Raw genomic sequence first — 18380 nt, 5'->3', positions numbered from 1 at the left:
ATCATCATGCATTTCTTAGTGGTATGTCAGTCTTGGTTTTGGATATGGAGCCTGAAAGTGCAAATATGCCCACAGATTTCCAAGTGCTGGTGGTGTGCTTCAGCAGTGGTCTTTACAGTAACACGTGCCTCTGTTGTACAAGCTCTTGACAAAGCTAGGAAGCACTTACTGTACAGCAGAATTAGCAGCTGCTTTTGCCTGGCACATTCATATAATTTTGAAGTGATTCGTGTAGCAGTGCTTAGTAACCTCTGCTTTAGAAGGTGGATTGTGGGGTAAAATAAACTTTGAGAACTTTCATTACCTTCGTTTTGATCAGCTTTTAAAATATGTAAAAACTACAGGTTAATGCTGGGATGAGATATAGTAAGGCTTAAACACATTTGACATCAGGAGAACAATTTTTATAAATTAAATTACTTAAAAGGACATCTTTTTGAAAGTGTATTAGTTTTCCTTGTTTAAAAATATATAATTCAAGCATGTTATGCCTGTATTTTTGGCCTTTTGCTGAAGATGGAAAAGGAGATGGCTTTTGCTCTTTAAAAAAAAAAGCTATTTCTTAGAAGCTCTGACTGCATACGTAGGACAACTGTATGTGGGCTGATGAAATTTAATGTACACAGTAGCTACTTCAGTAGCTGAGAGAGTTAATAAGTAGATGTTGTCCTAGATAATGATAGATTAGCACTCCCAAAAACTCCAGCATGGCAGGACTAGAATGTCTTTAGGGTTTTTCCCCCAAAGCACTAGCTCTTGGTACTAGATATTAAGACTGCTTTCATTAAAAGAGACACTTTCAGGCTATTACTGTGTTGGGCTGTTTAAAATTTTACAACCACCTTGGCACTGTTGAAAACTATTTAGGTTTAAAGGCTTGACGTGTAAATATAGCTGAAGCTAATAGTGTAACACAACTTTTTAGAAAAGATGATTTCTTCTTAGTTAAATTTATTGTTTTGCTTAATTTTAGAGTTCATGCTAAAATATGTGTAGAACAAGGGAATTCCTTTAATTAAGAACAGTCTGTGCTTGCTGAAAGAGCTTGATGTTATTTTTACATTTTCTCTAAGCATATAGATGAGATTTAGTTCAGTAGAATTCCTCCATTACACATAAAATATGTATGTACTGCAGGAAGTGTTGTACTTACAGTTGTCAGAAGTACCACTTATTTAAAACACAACTGGAGTTTGCTATTTTATCCTTATTGAGTATACAAGCAAGTGCAGAGGTTAGACTGGAAAAAATTGGGAGGAAATTATTAAGAAGCCCAAGACTTTTATTTTTTTATCCTGTTTTCTGTTTTTTAGGAATAGACCATATTCCTCAGCTTTTGATTAACTTCTTAACTCTATAAACTCATTTGGTTTTTTATGACAGGCAAAACTTCTTAGGTAAATGGAACATAGATAAACAAAACACTGCTGATACTCATGCTGATATTGCGTAGTTTGCCGTTTTGTTAAAGTGATGTTGTAAGGCCTTGTATAATGCTGAATGACTTTCTCATTAAGGAGAGAGTGATAAAAAAACTTAACTAGTATGTGTTCTTCTCCCCGTCACATCTGCTGTGGTTGAGGTGGTGTTTCTAGTACTAAGGGGTATACAGTAAGGGAAGGGGTGTGTAGCCCTTACCTCCCCCGTGCTGCTGTATGCATTTCCCCTCATGCAGGAGAGTTCAGTTCAGTCCAGTCCTGCAAAACTTGCAGGTAGTTTCTTCACGCACCTGGAGAGAAGGGGCAAGAGCAATACTTTGTATTCTGTTTTTTCCTTTTGCCTGCTCACTTTACTATTCAAAAGTAGCAATAGGTTGTCCTTTGTATCCTTGTTCTACAGATAGTGGTTCCCTGGCAGGAAGAGAAGTGGGGGCGGGGGGGAGCCCGAACCAAAATGAACCCAGTCATAAAGTCCACTTCAGGCTTACGTTCTAAAAGGAGCAATTCCTCCTTCCACAAAAATGACTGTGAAAGCTATCCATTTCAGTGGTGGTGGAATAGGAGCTCTAGAGCAACAGCAGCAAGCCCTTTGGATCATTTAAGCAAGCCACACAGACCCAAAGAAAGTAAAAGCAACACCCAGCTCTTCTAGAGTGGAGAGCATAGCAGAAATTCTTACAGTTAATGTCGCTGCAATAGAAATTCCTTTTGCATTCTTTATTTCTGTACCTGACACTGAGAAAAGATCTCTTCATGCCACCACTGTTCGCTGGAGACAATGTTGTTTTGTTTGGTCCCCCCCACCCCCAGTATGGAGAAATTCATTGTGTGTGTGTAATTATTTCTCAATCCTGTTGCATCCTCTGTGGGAAATAAAAAGTTAACAGGCTTTTATATAACACACAAGAGATTAGAAATGCAAGCTTCCTAACAAAACTGGGGCTTTTATGGTGGTTTTTTATTACTATTATTTTTTTTAAAAATTAGCTTGTACATCTAGGTAAATTGTTGTGAAATGTTTGGAAAGGGGAATGACCTGAATGCTCTTTTGAGGTTTTATTTTGTTTGTTTTGGTTGCTTGGTTTTTGGTGGGGAGAAGGTTGCTTGTTTTCCTGTTGTTCAGACTTCCGATTGTAAGTGAGATGTACATGATATTAGCATTTCTATAAAAGTGACTTCAGGCTGTATTTTGAATAGGAGCATGAGCCAGTCTGAGTGGCATCCAGTTTGGTTAATCGCCTTTAGTGGAAAGGTGCAAGATGACTCAAGTAGAGCTGACTCTTAAAGACATTCACCTTTGACATGGGAAAACCTCGTGAATTTCAGTGCATGCTTGGACAGGTATTTGTTTGTTCTTGAGTAAACAATGTGTCAGTATTCAGATAATAACTGCTAAAAACTTACCTTTTGTAGTTACGGAGTGTTGCTGTGGGAACTGCTTACAGGAGAAGTTCCTTACCGTGGCATTGATGGCCTTGCTGTGGCTTACGGAGTTGCTGTCAATAAGCTTACTTTGCCTATTCCATCCACCTGCCCTGAACCATTTGCAAAATTAATGAAAGGTATCTATGTTGTTTTTTCGTATGTATTTAAATAGTTATGTTTTGAGTGTATGTATCCTTGCCTGTAATAGTCATGGGGTTGCAAAATAAACACCTTATTGGTTAATGTGCTGTGTACAAAGTATTTTGTTCTTCTTTACAAGCAATTTGGTGTTACAGGCAGTTGAATGTGTTTCTGAGGAAGTCATACAGTCTTACCGTGCACTGCATAAGTTCTTCAGTAGTTACAGAGCATGTTTTTTGCTCTGGTTTTACTGATTTCCTTTTACACTCGAATTGCATTAATTTTCATAAACTACAGGATATACTACAGTTTAATACAAGATCAAGATTAAAATCCCAAGGGGAAGAACTGCAAATGCCATTTTTTCCTCATTGTTTCTTTCTGAGAGTCAAAAACATTTTGGAAGTACTTGGAGAGAAATAAACATTCTTGCTGATAGCTATTTCCTTGTGTTTAATGAATTTATTTACCTATTTTATATGTATCCCTTTTGTGCAATACTGCTAGTGTTGCTATTTCAGATCCTAAGATAGAGATGAAAAAAAATTGACTCTTAATACAAAACCAGCCTTCTGAATACAGGCAGGTAGGTGTCACTTCTGTAAATGGAAAATGAGCTACAGAAGCCTTGCAGATAAAGGGAACACATTAGTACTTGAAGTACAATAGCAAGTAACTTGAAATTCATGTAGTTCTTCAAAAAGTTCTATGTACTATTAAAAACTGATGGGATTTCGATAAATTCTAGAATGCTGGGAGCAGGACCCTCATATCCGACCATCGTTTGCCTTAATTCTTGAACAGCTTACTGCCATTGAAGGGGCAGTTATGACTGAAATGCCTCAAGAGTCTTTCCATTCCATGCAAGATGACTGGAAGCTGGAAATTCAGCAGATATTCAATGAATTGAGGACCAAGGAAAAAGTAAGTTGATTTTTCCAATTGCATGGCGGTGAAGGAAGGGTATGCGGGTATGTGTGTTTATGTGATACAGTAATTTTGAACTTTTGAATTGCGGCTTACCAATAGAATACAAGAAACCTGATTTAGTAATGGAGATACATTTGAGAGGATAAACTACTCGGAAGAGAGGATTTACTCTCATTAAAACATTAGTAATTTAAGTTGCCTATTCTTGTTGGTGGATGTATATTCTTAAATTTCATTCATATGTTTCTGAACAGTATTTTAAGATAAACCTGTAACTGCCTTGCAGCAAACTTACTTCAGAAAAAAGGTTTGAATACTGGTTTTCTCAAATTTCAGACAACATTGCTTTTCACCTTTCTTAACAAAAACAATAAACAGTTCTGTATGCTGAAACTATGGCTAGAGGTATTTCAGTTGAAGTAAAATGTTAAGTTTGACAGGAACGTAATGTTATTGTAGTAAGTGAGAGTTGTTATATGAATGGCTCATTCAAGAAGTACAGGCAATTGAAAAAGAAATATATCCATACCTGTCTCCCCAAAGAAAAGAAGCTGTAGATCTGTAAATGTGGCACATGACACTTTTAAAAACATGTTATTTTTTTCTTTGGTATTTGAATGCATCACTTAACAAATGAACCAGAGTTTGTTTACCCCTTAGCTAATCTTTATAACCACTGCAAATTTTCAGCTGCTGCTGAACATTCTCCTCAGTTGTGCAAATGAAAAGCTTTTCATCCTGTTACATGACTGTATCACATGGCTTCTTTTCCAAAAATGGATAGTGCTTTTCTCTCTCTTCTTCCTGAACAGACTGATAATACAGATCTCTTTCAACATTGCAGTTTTGGAATTCTTCTTGCCAGATATTAATAAGATCGATTAGGTCAAACTTGTACTTTTGAGTAAGCAAATCCAATTTCTTTTGTCAGATTCCTGTCACTGATCTTCTTTCCTTATTCTTCTATCATTATATGTTTCGGCTAAATGAGCAGAATTTCTTTTTGCCCTCTCTTTTAGTTACTTCAACTAGTTTTTAATCACCCTGAGGTTTATATTTTCCTTTAGGCAACTTGATAGAGGTAACAGTCTGAATAGGCCAGGTGTCCTTTTGAGTCCCTGTTAGAAATGCTTCTAGCAGAAACAGATTCCTTCTTTGCAGGTCTTTCTTGCACTGTAATTATTGCCTAGTATATATTTGTTGTTATTTTTCATGAAGTGGTAATAGATGAGGAAGAGGATAATTGAGATGCAGTGATTTTTGAAAAAATCTTTATAAAAGATGTAGTCACTTAACTTTGACAAAAGCAAAAACTAAACTCTCATTTTACAAGTCACTGTCAGTTATCTTTGTCCATCACAACTTCTCATCAAGTGTCACACATGGCTGTTTGTGGACTATTAGCTGGTGATCGGTGTGACATTACAGATGTACTGTAATATCAGCATATGTGCTATAAAAAATTATTGATCATCAAGACTGCAGCATCATCAATAATAATCTTATTTACATCCTATCTGCCTTTTCTTCCACCCTCTGCTTTTTCCTCTTCCATTTTGGTTCACAGAACTGGGTAAATGTCTGTGTAGTCTCTGCCCTGCCTGCAGTGGGCATACAGGTTGCTAGAGCTGGGCTGTGTGCCTCTTTAGCTGTCAGATCTCTTCCTTTCCAGGTGGGTTATAGTTCTTCTGTAGAGACTTTCCTTTTTACTTGCCATGGGGTCACCAGCCACTGTGTTTACTTGCCACAACCTGCTGTAGGGCATAACTGTCTTTTCTGACACACTATCAACTGCTCAATGAGCCATTTCCCCCTTTTTACTGTGGGAGCAATTGTAACAGGCATTCCCATTCAGGTTTTTGTTTATTTTTTTTTTATTTTCTGGAGGCATTACTCTGGTATGAGATTTCCTGTTGAAGAAAAAGCTGACTAAATCAAGTTTAGGATTAAATAAGTCGGCACAAAGCTTTGGGAGAAGAGTCATATTTTTGGTGTAAAAGTGAGTTAAGCTTAATTGGGGGGGGGAAAGATAAAATGAAATTTACTTCTCTTATGCCAAAGTAAATTCATCTCCAAAGGCATCTGCCCTGATTAGGTAAAGCTGTTTAGGAATGAAAGCATGTAAATTTGGCTTAGACAAAGTTTTCATATGTGCAGGCTTATTTGATTTGGCACATTATCAATTTTACTTACAGGTACTAGGGAAAAAGTAATGTCTATGAAGTATTTATATAATAATAATAAAACAAACAAAAAACCCCTGCATGGAGTCTCATGCCCTGTAGAAGAAGAACTTCTGTAGCTGGAGGAATTTCCTCAAGGGCTTGCTGTATATGAATGATGGTGACGCCCACTCCAAGAGAAGATCACAATCTTCCTTTGACAAATGTTCTTGAGCAACTTAAATATAGAATTCTTTCCTAGCTTCCTTGCAATGGGTGTTTTAATTGTAGAGTGGTGTAAAAACATTGCATAACTAATTGCAGTAAGTCTGTTTTTAATTAGTTTATTTGGAAAAGAGTAAACAATCTCTCAGTGAGGAAACACTCGCTACTTTTTCTAGACTATCTACCTTTCCAATATGGGCGCTCAAATTTTGCCTGGTTACTGAGCTTTATGGGACCAGGATTTGAGGACAACGAAAGGTGGATAATCAACAGTGTCTCCTAAAGCATCTGTATTACAGTATTAATACAGTAATAAACATATTTTCTCTTTAAACTCTGAAGTACCTTTATTCTAAATTTAAATTCATGCAGCTTCTTCTTCCAACCCTTATTTTAGGTTGTCCAGTTTTGACTGGGCAGGAGGAGGAGGAAGGTGAGAATTTGCAGCAATCTCTAAATTAAGTGATTAAATATCTTAAAAAACAAACAAAAAACCCCAAACCCCTTATTGGTGTGTAGACAGGCTCCTTTGAATTTCCAGGAGGCAGAACTGCCTTTTGCGAAACTGTGTATGTTAAGCAGACTGGATTTAAAAAAAAATAAAATATTGTGTTGAAACAAGCTCATTAAAAATTAGCAAACCATATGAAATTTGTCAATAATTTCAATTAAACTTGAAAACAAGGGTAAGTGGTGCGTGTATGCTATAGTTGTAAAGAAAAAAATCTTTCTAAGGAACAGATGCTACTCACTGCCTCAGTGCTAACCTGCATTTTGACATCCATAGTCTTTTTGGCAAGAACAGAGAGAGGTTTTTCCCCTCATTGGAAAAGACCAGAGTAGTATAGTTCAGGAACTAATTTACTGAAGACAGAGTGGGAATTGAAGAGAGTAGATATTTTATTGTTTTGCTTTTACTGTATGCGATAAGGAATTGTGCTGGCACATAACATTGCAAGATACTGATAAGCAGAAGTAGGCAGTCTGCTCTGAAAAACAAACCAACCAACAAAAAAACCCCTCACCAACATCACAATTATAAGATTATAATGTGGCAAAATGAATTAATTTTAAATAGGAATAAGAATCTTAAACATCCAGCACTTTTAGCATAGCTTGATTTCAAATGCTGTTTTTTCTATTTTGAATTGAATTTCAGTTTCTGTCCAGGTAGAACTTACACATACATAAAAAATGAAAAAATTATGTAGTGAGAAACATACAGTATCAGTCATATCATGGCTTCTCCTTTTCCTGTAATCTTTCAGTAGCAGTACTGACTATAACACTTCTGAGAAAGTGTTTAATGTATAATATCCCCCATACTATGAAGAGAGGCCTGCTTAAATTTCAGTTATATTTTAACAGATTTTGGAAGCTGAAGATTAAAATAATTTTAAGACTGTAGGTTTACAGCTGTTTAGCCTTGGAATTCATTTACCTTGAAAAATTAACTAGCTTCCTCACTAAAGCTTTTCCTTCTCCAAAATAAAAAAGAATAAATGGAAACAACTATTTTATGGGATTTGACGGTTGGAGAGTCTTCATGGTGCAATTCAATGGTTAGTAGGTGTTTGATGTTATACAGATACCTACTAGATTTTAATTAAGAAACAGCCGTCTTCTGTCTTATGACTTGGTTTATCCTGTTACACTAATCCTCATTTGGTATAATACTGATTGCTTTTCTAGATAGAAAAGTACTACTTGATACATGGCTGAAAAACAGGAAAGGTTAGAACATTTAGGATAAAGGCATTATTCATTTGTGTATTTGTGAGGTCATTGACTTTATGTTAGTGCATAGGAGCTATCTAAGAGCAGCCCTCATGCTATGAGAGAGTCTCTGATACGAAATACTTCAACCACATTTTCTGCTAAGCTGTAAGCTGATAATCTTTGATTGGATGTGTTGTCTCCATTGCCAGTGCTTACCTACCTTAAGTAAAGTGACTCAAGTTCAGTGGTTAAAAGGAAATCTGTGTAATGCTTGATTGTTTCCGGGTACAGAATCTTGGCTTATGCAGAATGGAGGAGTGTCAGAAGGTTGTATGTGCATGTTACGTATATATAGCGCATTGTGAAAATAGATAAGGAAAACAACATACTGTGCACTTCATATATCCTCTAATACAACTTTCACATTATTACTTAGTTTCACTTGTGTGAATCTTATCTTCAGGAGCTTCGATCACGAGAAGAGGAGTTGACAAGAGCAGCTCTTCAGCAAAAATCTCAAGAAGAACTGCTTAAGCGTCGTGAGCAGCAGTTAGCAGAGCGTGAGATTGATGTATTGGAGCGTGAGCTGAATATCATGATATTCCAGTTAAATCAAGAGAAACCCAATGTAAAGAAGAGGAAGGGCAAATTTAAAAGAAGTCGTTTAAAGCTTAAAGATGGACACAGAATTAGTTTGCCTTCAGGTTTGCAATTTTTTTGAAGTTCACAATGTATGTTATGATTAAATATTCAGCCTTCAGTTCCATGGTTAATGTTTTTGGTATTGGCTACTATTTTAATTCATTGCAAGGTCCTTCTACCCTAATAGTGCAAAAGGATATACTAAGAATTGTATGGCTTTTTTTTTCTTTTTCCGGGTTTCCTTCCCCTCCGGGTTTCCTTCCCCTCCTTTTCCAACAACTTTCACATATTGCATTCTTGTGAAGTAGTCCTCATTTCAGCTGGAAGAATCTTTAAACCAATTCCAGTAGAAGTCCATTGCATCTGGAGGGAAAGGTTACTAGTGAGGGAGCCAAATTATTTAAGACTGGTTTGAAGTTCAGATTTTTGCTATTGTTCTTTTTGTGCAGATAGAAAAGTACCTTTTTACCATATCCCAGAGCTTCCTAACATGATCAAATATTAGTGCTGTTCGCCCTGAACTTGCAAATACATAGTAGAAAAACAGCACTTCATAAAGGCTGGAGGTATGGGTGTGGTAGGTCCAAATTGCCGGCTTTTTGCAGCCGTAAAATACAACACAGCAGTTACAATCTTTAGTGCCTTACTTCATACAAGAAAACACTGTAATAGAAATAGAAGATATTATTTCAGAATACAAATCTAGTCTAATTTGAATGTTAGAGCACTTAATTCCACCCATGAACGCATTAAAATGTCCCCTTTGCAAAGGAGGTGTGTTTACAGAGTTGGGTTTTTTAGTGTCGGGGACTGGTTTAGTGGTGCCTTTTTAATGTTGCCACGAGATGGCACTACAGAAACTCAAGGTTGTGCCGATGTTTGGAAAACCTTCAAAAGTGGTAGCAGCATCGAGTGTTGATGGGCTTCCTTTCGGTGGCTTCCAGGTCAAGTCTGTCAGTTTATTAATAATGCAGTAAGAACTTAATTGCCACGCTAATACAGGTCTGACCAAATCATAGCTGTCTGGTAGTTGGAAAGAGACAAGGAGGGCAGTAATATATAAAGTTACTGTTTCAGCACTAGTGAAATAAGCTTTTTTTTTTTCCATACTTTAAAACTAATATTAACAGTAAATAAAGAAAAATCACACTACAGCTTCCCAGACAAGCATGTGTGATCGGTTTATGCTGGATCACAAGCTTAAACTAAATGTTTAATAGAATCATAGAATGGTTTGGGTTGGAAAGTACCTTAAAGATCATCTGGTTCCAACCTCCCTGCTGTGGGCAGGGACACCTTCCACTAGACCAGGTTGCTCAAAGCCACATCCAACCTGGCCTTGAACGCTTCCAGGGAGGGTGCATCCACAATTTCTCTGGGCAACCTGTTCCAGTGCCTCACCACCCTCAGAGTGAAGAATTTTTTCCTTGAATCTAATCTAAATCTTCCCTCTCTCAGTTTAAAGCCATTCCCCTTGTCCTGTCACTACATGCCCTTGTAAAAAGTCCCTCTCCAGCTTTCTTGTACCCTTCATGTATTGGAAGACTGCTATAAGGTGTCCCCAGAGCCTTCTCTTCTCTAGGCTTCTTTGATCCTTTCTTTCCAGTTCTGCTCATATTTAACCTGAAAAAGTGATAAAATAAACAGTTTTACTCAGAATGGCACTTAGCTCTTTCTGGTCAAGAATCATCCAGATTAACTTGTCCTTGAGACAATTCTGTTGTAAGAGTAGTATACAATCTATTTGCACTGATGATGGGGGTTAGAGAGGGGCATATCATCAAATTTTATTTCATAAAAATTTTCCTACTTGCCGACATTTGTTGTTCTTTTTTTTGCTACATTGCTATAAATATTTGTAATTCTGTAATTTGGTGCCTTGTTTTTCTGACATGTTGATAGATGTGACTTCTTTATTAAAGGCTACTTTTTATGTTGTATATGAATTACATGTTAAAAAATAAGGCAAATCTGATTGCCATGAATATTGATTGATTTGAGATAGAATATTGAGATTTTTCTTTCCCTTTGTGACAACAAACAAAATTGAGTAACAGTTCATGATGTGCATGTGTCTCAGTTCGGGTCCACTTGGACCTACCTGCTTTCGTTGCGAACCCATCATATAATGTCTGTGAAGGTGTGAAATCCTGCCTGTTTGACTCAATATCTAAATTGTTACATTAAGAGTTGGAGTTTGTCAGTGGTTTTAATGTAAACATCTCATACCCTATCAAGTCTAATTCATTATATAGCTTTGGCTGTTTTAAGTAGTACGGCAGCATAATCTCCTGATAATTTTTCTATTTAGAACATTAAAACTGATTTGTTTTACTCTCTTACAGATTTCCAGCACAAGATAACAGTGCAGGCATCCCCCAACCTGGATAAGAGGAGGAGTTTAAACAGTAACAGCTCTAGTCCATCAAGTAGCCCCACAATAATTCCTCGTCTTCGAGCTATACAGTGTAAGTCTTTACCATTTCTATTTGTTCATTTGGTCAACAGAGAGTGTTCCATACACTCACTGAAACACTGGTGGTAGTATCAGATTCCAGACAGATTTCTGTCTGATTTCCAGGTCCCTTAACTTGTTCTAAAGTATCATGTTTAGAACCCATGTAAGATGGAAAACAAGTTTATATTAGGTATTGGAGTTGGTAAAAGAAATCAGTTATGGACTATAAAAAAAAAAAAAAAAAAATCAGACAATAAGGGAGTCATGTGAGACAAAAAGGCTGAAGAATCAGCTAGCAGCCCAGCTAGCTTATGTCAAAAGAGGAGCAAGCTTTAAGCAAATACAACAGCAGAAGAAAATAAAGAAGAAATCTTGCTTTAGTTATTTTGAAAATAAGATAAAGAAACAAAAATAAAATCTTGATTTGATATGCCTGTAGGCCTATGTTATTCCATGTCTACTGATGACAGAAGGGAAGGAGTGTTCGTGCTCATGTAGTGGAGGTACCATGAATATGGAAGAAAACTGATCGTACTTGTATCTGATCATTCCTGCACTTATATTTGGGAGTGACGTATGTAAAGATAGAAAACAATTCCTACAGGATTCACTGCTTGCATCTGTACTGTCTGATCTGTTGTGCAAAGTAGATTGTCTAATTGTCCGTATTTAGTGTGGAATGCTACGTGAGATGAAAAGGCCTCAAGTTTCTTTCTGTATGAAATCAGTGGAATCTGTTCCAGCTGATTGCTTGTGGGTGGTGACTACCTTCTCTTGCAAGGGTAGTCACCTCTAAAGGAAATTACTTCAGAATCTGACTTTATCAGATGTAAATAAGGAGGAGGGGAAATCAAAATGCATAGGTATTTTTTTCTGCATACTGTTCTGTAGCTAGTTAAAACTTTTTTTTTTTTAACCAACCTGAAACTTTGTTTAAAGTTTGGATAGAAACCCGATCTCTCATCTCCTTTGGAATATCTTTGCCTTCTGAAATCCTTTTCATTACTGATGTCTAAAGGAAAAGTGGTGTCTTTTCTGGCAGTAGCTTTATTATTTGTTTGAACTGTAATTAATACAGTTCCGTGCACAAAGATTGTTACTATCCGTATGTTGTGGATAAAGGAGAGAGGTGGGCAAACCCTGTCTTAATGAAAATCTGAGATGGAAGGAAAATGATGTAAAGTCTTTTTCAGAAGTTAGCTGACATAGTATTTGTGTTGATAATGATTTCCCAACTTCAAAGCATGTGGTGGGTTTTTTGGTTAACTTTTTTACTGCAGGAAGGTAAGAAAGGTTTTTCTTAGTAAAATGTCGTAATTATATATAAACAAGACTGTCTCGTTTTTGATTCTCCTTGCTCTGTATGGAAATGTTTGGAAATGAAGTGAGTGTCAGGTATTGGCAAGATTCTGAAAACTTGAGGGTTTGGTGTTTGGTTTCTTTTTAAATGCATAGCCTTACATAAGCTATAGCAGTGCCACTCCTTGCATGTGTGCTAAGTGCCATTGGGGATTTTTTCTTTTTTTTTTTTTTTTTTTTTTTTTTTTTTTTTTTTATTTGAGCAGGCATTTGTATTTGTAGGACTAGAACATAGAGGACAACATAAAGACTCTCCTTTAAAAGAAGTGCTCTTCTGTTTCTGAGTTAGGATTCCTAGGCTTTACCTAAAAGCTTATCAGATCTCTCAGGAGTATCTAGCTGAAACAATTCAGCTTCCACACCCATATGCGCCTGTGCAAAATAAGTTCTCTTTCCCACAATAATATTTTATCTTGATTTGACTTCAAAGTGTCTTTGTTTCAAGAAGACTTCCTCAGATACAGGTGATTTGAACAGACGTATCTAACAATTGGTTACTTGATTGCTTCACTTTGTCATGAGCACGACTAGCTTCCAAATCTAAAAGTTTTTAAAATTAAAATAAAAATCTAGTTAGTTGTAAATCTTGTTATTAAATCAAATTCAGCTGATTTTTTTAAGGTGTTTTAAAGGGAGGAGGAACACAAGGAAGAAATATATTCCGTAAGTCCTGGAATGTGGTTGAAAATGGGAGTATAAAGAAGCCAAGTAGAGTGCCGTGCTACAGGGGAAGCTGTGCTGGCAAGAAGGTGTACAGCAAGGCAGGCAGAGAGTGCTGGGCAGTGCAGGAGTGGCAGACCCATGGGCATGTAAATACCACTTCATTTATCATGCTGTTGTAACTGGCTAAGTTTGTTTTCTCTTAGGTCTCGCCATTATATCTGTAAGCGTGCTAAGTTGATAGCAAGTTACTTTTCCGGTTAGTCAGTTGTACGCAAAAATCTACTTGCTGGCCCTAGAAGGAGAGGACCCTTTAAACCCAACAGTAAAAACCTTGTATCAAAAGATGCTTAGTGCCTTTATAGATCTGGGCTTTATGACCCAAAGATAAAAATATGAGGGAAACGGTTCTGTTTCTGAAATCAGCTTGACTAAGATCTCTACTACATTCTCTTAATTTTTCCTCAGTGATTCCCAAAACAGATAGACACACAACTAATGGCCGAAGAAACAGTGTATATGTGTACCAGCAAGATGTAGATATCACAAGTGAATATGAACTTCCCAGTGAGGTTATGAAAAAAGGCAAGATTTCATTATGTTTCAAAGGTGCTGGTTCTGTTTAATTTAACAGTTGAGACAGTGACAGACTAAGCATTTAACAAAGGTTAGACACTTTAAAAGTATAATCTGTTTTGATGTAGTGAGAATGAAAACATTAATCATTGTCACAATTGGAATATTCTGTTTCATTTGATACCAGTTGTTCCACAGCATATATTTTCTTCATTGGAATTTAAGTGCTCAGTCTCACTCACTTGTCTGAATTACATAAAACAAGGCTCTCAGTTAAAGGAGGCATGGAAGATCTGATTGTTTTGCTGCTTTATCTTTAATTTGGGTCTCTTACCAGTTCATAAATAATTTTTCTTTCTTGCTCATCCTTTTGGATCAGTGCAGTTTGCATGGTGGTTTTTGTAAAAGAAGAAAATCTCTAATTTTGTCTACTCCTTGTTGTGTTACTGTGTCAAAATGGCTTTGCAGTGGAGAAAATATTCTGTTCTGTCAAAATATTTTGGTTTTAGAAATACTATTTATGTGTGGGGTTTTTTGTTTGTGTTTTTAAATCCAATCTCTAGTAACTTCAGATGAAAGCAACAGGACTTGGGGAAGGAGCACAACTTATCACCAAGAAGAGTTTGAAGATGTGAAGAGAAGTTTTAAAAAGAGAGGTTGTACATGGGGACCAAGTTCAGTTCAAACAAAGGATCGTGCAGATTGTAAGGACAAGTATGTCTACTACATTTTGTTTGTTTGATGATACTAAGCTTTCTTGGTCACTGAATCACTAACATAGATAGTGAACAAGAGAAGTTCTGCAGTCTCTAGTTACAGGTAAAACTCATTCCTACCTTTTAATTAATTTAGGAATTACATTAATAACGAGTAACTCCGCCACATAGCCTTGAGGATGAAACTCTTCCTCATCTTAAGGTTTTAGGGGCTCTTATCTATTACAGTGTTTCTGAGGTGGTTTCTGAGACTTGGAACATACTGGGATGCTGAACGACTAATACATACCAGACATTCGTGGCCTGTCTATCTTTCTTGCCCTTCCTCAGATTGACTTGAGGAACTGCAAGCATGGCCCCCAGCGGGCACTTCCAGCATGATTAAGTAAGACTGACTGATTTTGCATACATGAAGCACAATTCACACCAGCAACATCATTTACGCTGACAAACAGGGTGATAGGGTTCTGAAAATCAGTTGGACACCTTCATTTTTAGATTATGTTTTCTGACTGCTCAAATCTGGAGATTAGCAGTTTTTCTGAAGCAAGAGAACCTTTTCCTTGTCTCTTCTAGCATATATATTTATTTATAGCACCTTTTTTTTTTCTTTGTGGGGACATCCACCCATTTACCTGTGGCAGTAGTTGGTTCCATCTATTGAAACTGGCTTTATGATATTTTTTTGTTTTACAGTCACTATGTTTAATAAACTTCCAGTATTCACATCATTTCTTTGACACAGTGAAACTGTTGTCCAGGTTTTCACCAACTTTCGTTCTTCAATAATCAAGGCCTGTTTTTCATTGGCTTTCTTTTTAGGCCCGAAATTTTCATTTTATAAGGAATACTTGATGTGAGGCATGTATCGATTTATAATCATATAATACTGTGCTATTATATGCAATTTTTTTTATCTTTGGAAAGCTTTACTGTTTTCAAGTTAGGTACTACATGTTTATAGTTTTAAGAGAGAGATGTTTTGGTAATTTTCTGTCAAAGTGTATATAAGCATGGTATCCTCTGTAATATCAAAATAACTATTGTTATTTCAGAATAAGACCCCTTTCAGATGGCAGCAACCCTTGGTCAACGCTTTTAATGAAAAATCAGAAGGGTGTTCCCTTAGCTTCACTATTTGTGGACCAAGGTAAGAGCTATTTTTGAAAAAGTGAAGGTTGCCGTTTAATGGCATTAAGTCTATCTCCACTGTTATAAATTGTACGGCTTGAATTCCTCAAGGATTATGCAGATTATTAGCAGACTAGTCATGCTACAAATAATTTTCCTGTGCAAAAAAACTATAAAAATGCAAGTGTTAACATCTTTACATTTCCAGCATTAGCAGCTAAGAAATATACATGGTGTGTGAGCAGTACCACATAGAGATTTTTTTTTTTCACATTTTTGAGTGGCTGATCTGTATATGAGGTCTGCAGTCATCACTTTTTAGCTTCTTTTAAAAACAAATATCTAATTCAGTAATTGTCTTTTCATTTAAATGATAATTAATAACTGCACAGTTGTTTAAAAAAATGCATAGTTGTTTAAAACCCTATAAGCCACAATGTATTCCCAGATATCACTTCCCTGTTTTTTAAATGAGACTTATTCTATATATTTTCAAGAAAAAAATATGTAGATTTCTAATCTTAAAGTTTAGGCAACATTTTGTGATTTACATGTCAATCACAAGGAAAAACATGCTTAATCCGCTTGGGATGAGGAACATAATAGCTATATGTTGCTTTTTATGTACATTACTATAATGTGCTGTGGCTATACAACATTCATAATAGTTTTCAAATTTGCACACACTTTACTACAGATTCTTTTATCTGAGAAAATTAAGTTACCAGCATCAGGAAAAAAAATGTGATATAAGTTGGTGTCCATACCAGCAGCTAGATTTATGCCAGCTGGAAGAGGAAAATGCTAAGCTGCTTGGACACTGCTCTCCCCACCCATCCCCCCAGGAAAAAGGCATTTTTGTCTTTGTATATACTGGTAGGGGTAAAAATCAGGGCTTCAAAAATACTAATTTTGTAGATTTATTAGCCTACTACTGAACACCTACATACAGAGAAGATTATACAAATTTACATGTTTGCATTTCAAATATTTCTATGTTTATTCTGTAATGTTCAGTAGTTTAGAGTAGAGTAACACCTGTAAGTCAAATTATACCTTCCATATTAATTGTCATTAGGTGTGAGATGTCAAATTTAGTTTTTATTTCAGACAACCATGGTGTAATGAACTAATTAGAAAAATTTCTGGTAACTCATGAGATTTTGGAACACAGCTTAATGGAAAGTGTTGTAAAGAATGTGTTCCAGATCTTACCTGGCAGTTTTTGTAAATTACTTCACTGTAATCCATGCACAGAAATATTTTCTGCATTATTTGAAAAGCACTACCAAAGTGTTGCAAATCCTCAAATATCACAGAAAATCCATAGACAGTATCTGTGTTGAGTACGTAAAGATTGGGAGATATATTATGCCTCTCTTAGAATAGAGGTAAGTCTCTTTCAGGTGTGGAAAACTTCTGTTTACAGTTCGCTTTCAAGCACTAGAACAGGCCGCCCAGGGAAGTGGTTGAGTGCCCATCCCTGGAGGTATTTAAAAGACGGGCAGATGAGGTGCTTAGGGACATGGTTTAGTGGTGGGATGGCAGGGTTAGGTTAACGGTTGGACTTGATGATCTTAAAGGTCTTTTCCAACCTAAATGATTCTATGATTCTTCCATGATTCTATGAACTTATACTCAGGAAAATTGATTTGCAAGTTGCTTCTAATAGAGTTTGCTTTTGAGTTGCTAAAAAGATAAAATTGTAGCAGAATGGTACTTCTGCTATTTTGAAGACTATAAAGAGAACATGAAGAGTTTTAGGCTTAGGATGTGTTTCTGAATCTTACAATATGAGTCTGAGCTTCTGACTGCATCTAAAGGAGGTGTACAGAATACCTCAGGATTAATACTTGTGCAAGGGAAAGGAAGTAATGGTGTATATATGCAGACATGCAATAGCAAAATAGCTGAATCACAATCTTAAAGTATACTGCAATGTTTTATAGGTGTCTATACTGATAAGAAACTTCTCCCTGAAGGTTTGGATAGTAAAAGACCAAAGCCAATTAAGTTGCCGAATCAGGCCTATATTAATCTACCTCTTTGGAAAGATGATCAGGTAGAGAATACTGTAGAACATGAGAGCTTTGAAGAAGGAACTTCTGCTAGTTCTACAAATAGTACTCCTCAAATGACACCTACAAACAGTCTGAGCAGGACACTGCAGAAGAAGAAGACTGATTCAGTGCTGTATGGGTGTGCTGTCCTCCTTGCATCTGTTGCCCTGGGCTTAGATATCAGAGAGCTGAACAAATCACAGGGTCCAGATGAACTCTTGCCTAAAGATGAGAGGAAGAAGCGTGATGGACTATTTCAGCGTGCTTCAAAGTTTCGCAGGAGTGCCAGCCCTACAAGACTGCAGTCCAAGAAGGAGGAAACAAGTATTCCATCCCTAAATCCAGCTGCAAACACTGTGAATCTTCTCTCTATGCCCTCCATTTCCACAAAATGCCTACTTCAATCAGACAGCGAAGATGCATTTGTAAGCACTGTGCTTGGTGGTTGTGGTCCATGCAGTTCCACTGATGACTTTTCATCTCAGACTTCTGAAAGTAAGAAAGAACAGAGGATACAGCTGGCTCCTGACATGCTTTCTACACGATTGAAAAATCAGCCTTTTAATCTTTGTTTGAAACAAGAATCTCAAAATGTACCAAATGATTCCTTGACAAAGCTAAGTGTGTTGGGTCACAGACGAACCTTATCAGATGGGAACAATTTTCAGACCACAGGTGGGTAATTAAGAACTTAAAATGTAGGGGATTTTTAAGTATAGAAACAGAAAATGTAGGGA

At 36.6% G+C, this 18380-nt stretch overlaps 1 protein-coding gene across 1 annotated transcript in view; it reads left to right on the top strand.

The window, feature by feature from the left end:
* MAP3K21 (mitogen-activated protein kinase kinase kinase 21) overlaps nucleotides 1-18380 on the top strand; it is a 22283-nt gene that overhangs the window by 2282 nt on the left and 1621 nt on the right. Inside the window, exons 2-9 of the mRNA XM_035899708.1 lie at nucleotides 2853-3001; nucleotides 3754-3929; nucleotides 8505-8745; nucleotides 11029-11151; nucleotides 13629-13745; nucleotides 14300-14450; nucleotides 15508-15602; nucleotides 17533-18318. Coding sequence (XP_035755601.1) covers nucleotides 2853-3001; nucleotides 3754-3929; nucleotides 8505-8745; nucleotides 11029-11151; nucleotides 13629-13745; nucleotides 14300-14450; nucleotides 15508-15602; nucleotides 17533-18318 — 1838 coding nt within the window. The remainder of the gene's footprint in view (nucleotides 1-2852; nucleotides 3002-3753; nucleotides 3930-8504; nucleotides 8746-11028; nucleotides 11152-13628; nucleotides 13746-14299; nucleotides 14451-15507; nucleotides 15603-17532; nucleotides 18319-18380) is intronic.

The sequence above is a fragment of the Egretta garzetta genome, unplaced genomic scaffold (assembly GCF_000687185.1).
Source record: "Egretta garzetta isolate BGI_Z169 unplaced genomic scaffold, ASM68718v1 scaffold118, whole genome shotgun sequence".
Classification (NCBI taxonomy): Eukaryota; Metazoa; Chordata; class Aves; order Pelecaniformes; family Ardeidae; genus Egretta; species Egretta garzetta.
Note: the sequence above shows the minus strand (reverse complement) of the source record. Positions and strands in the feature narration are given on the sequence as shown.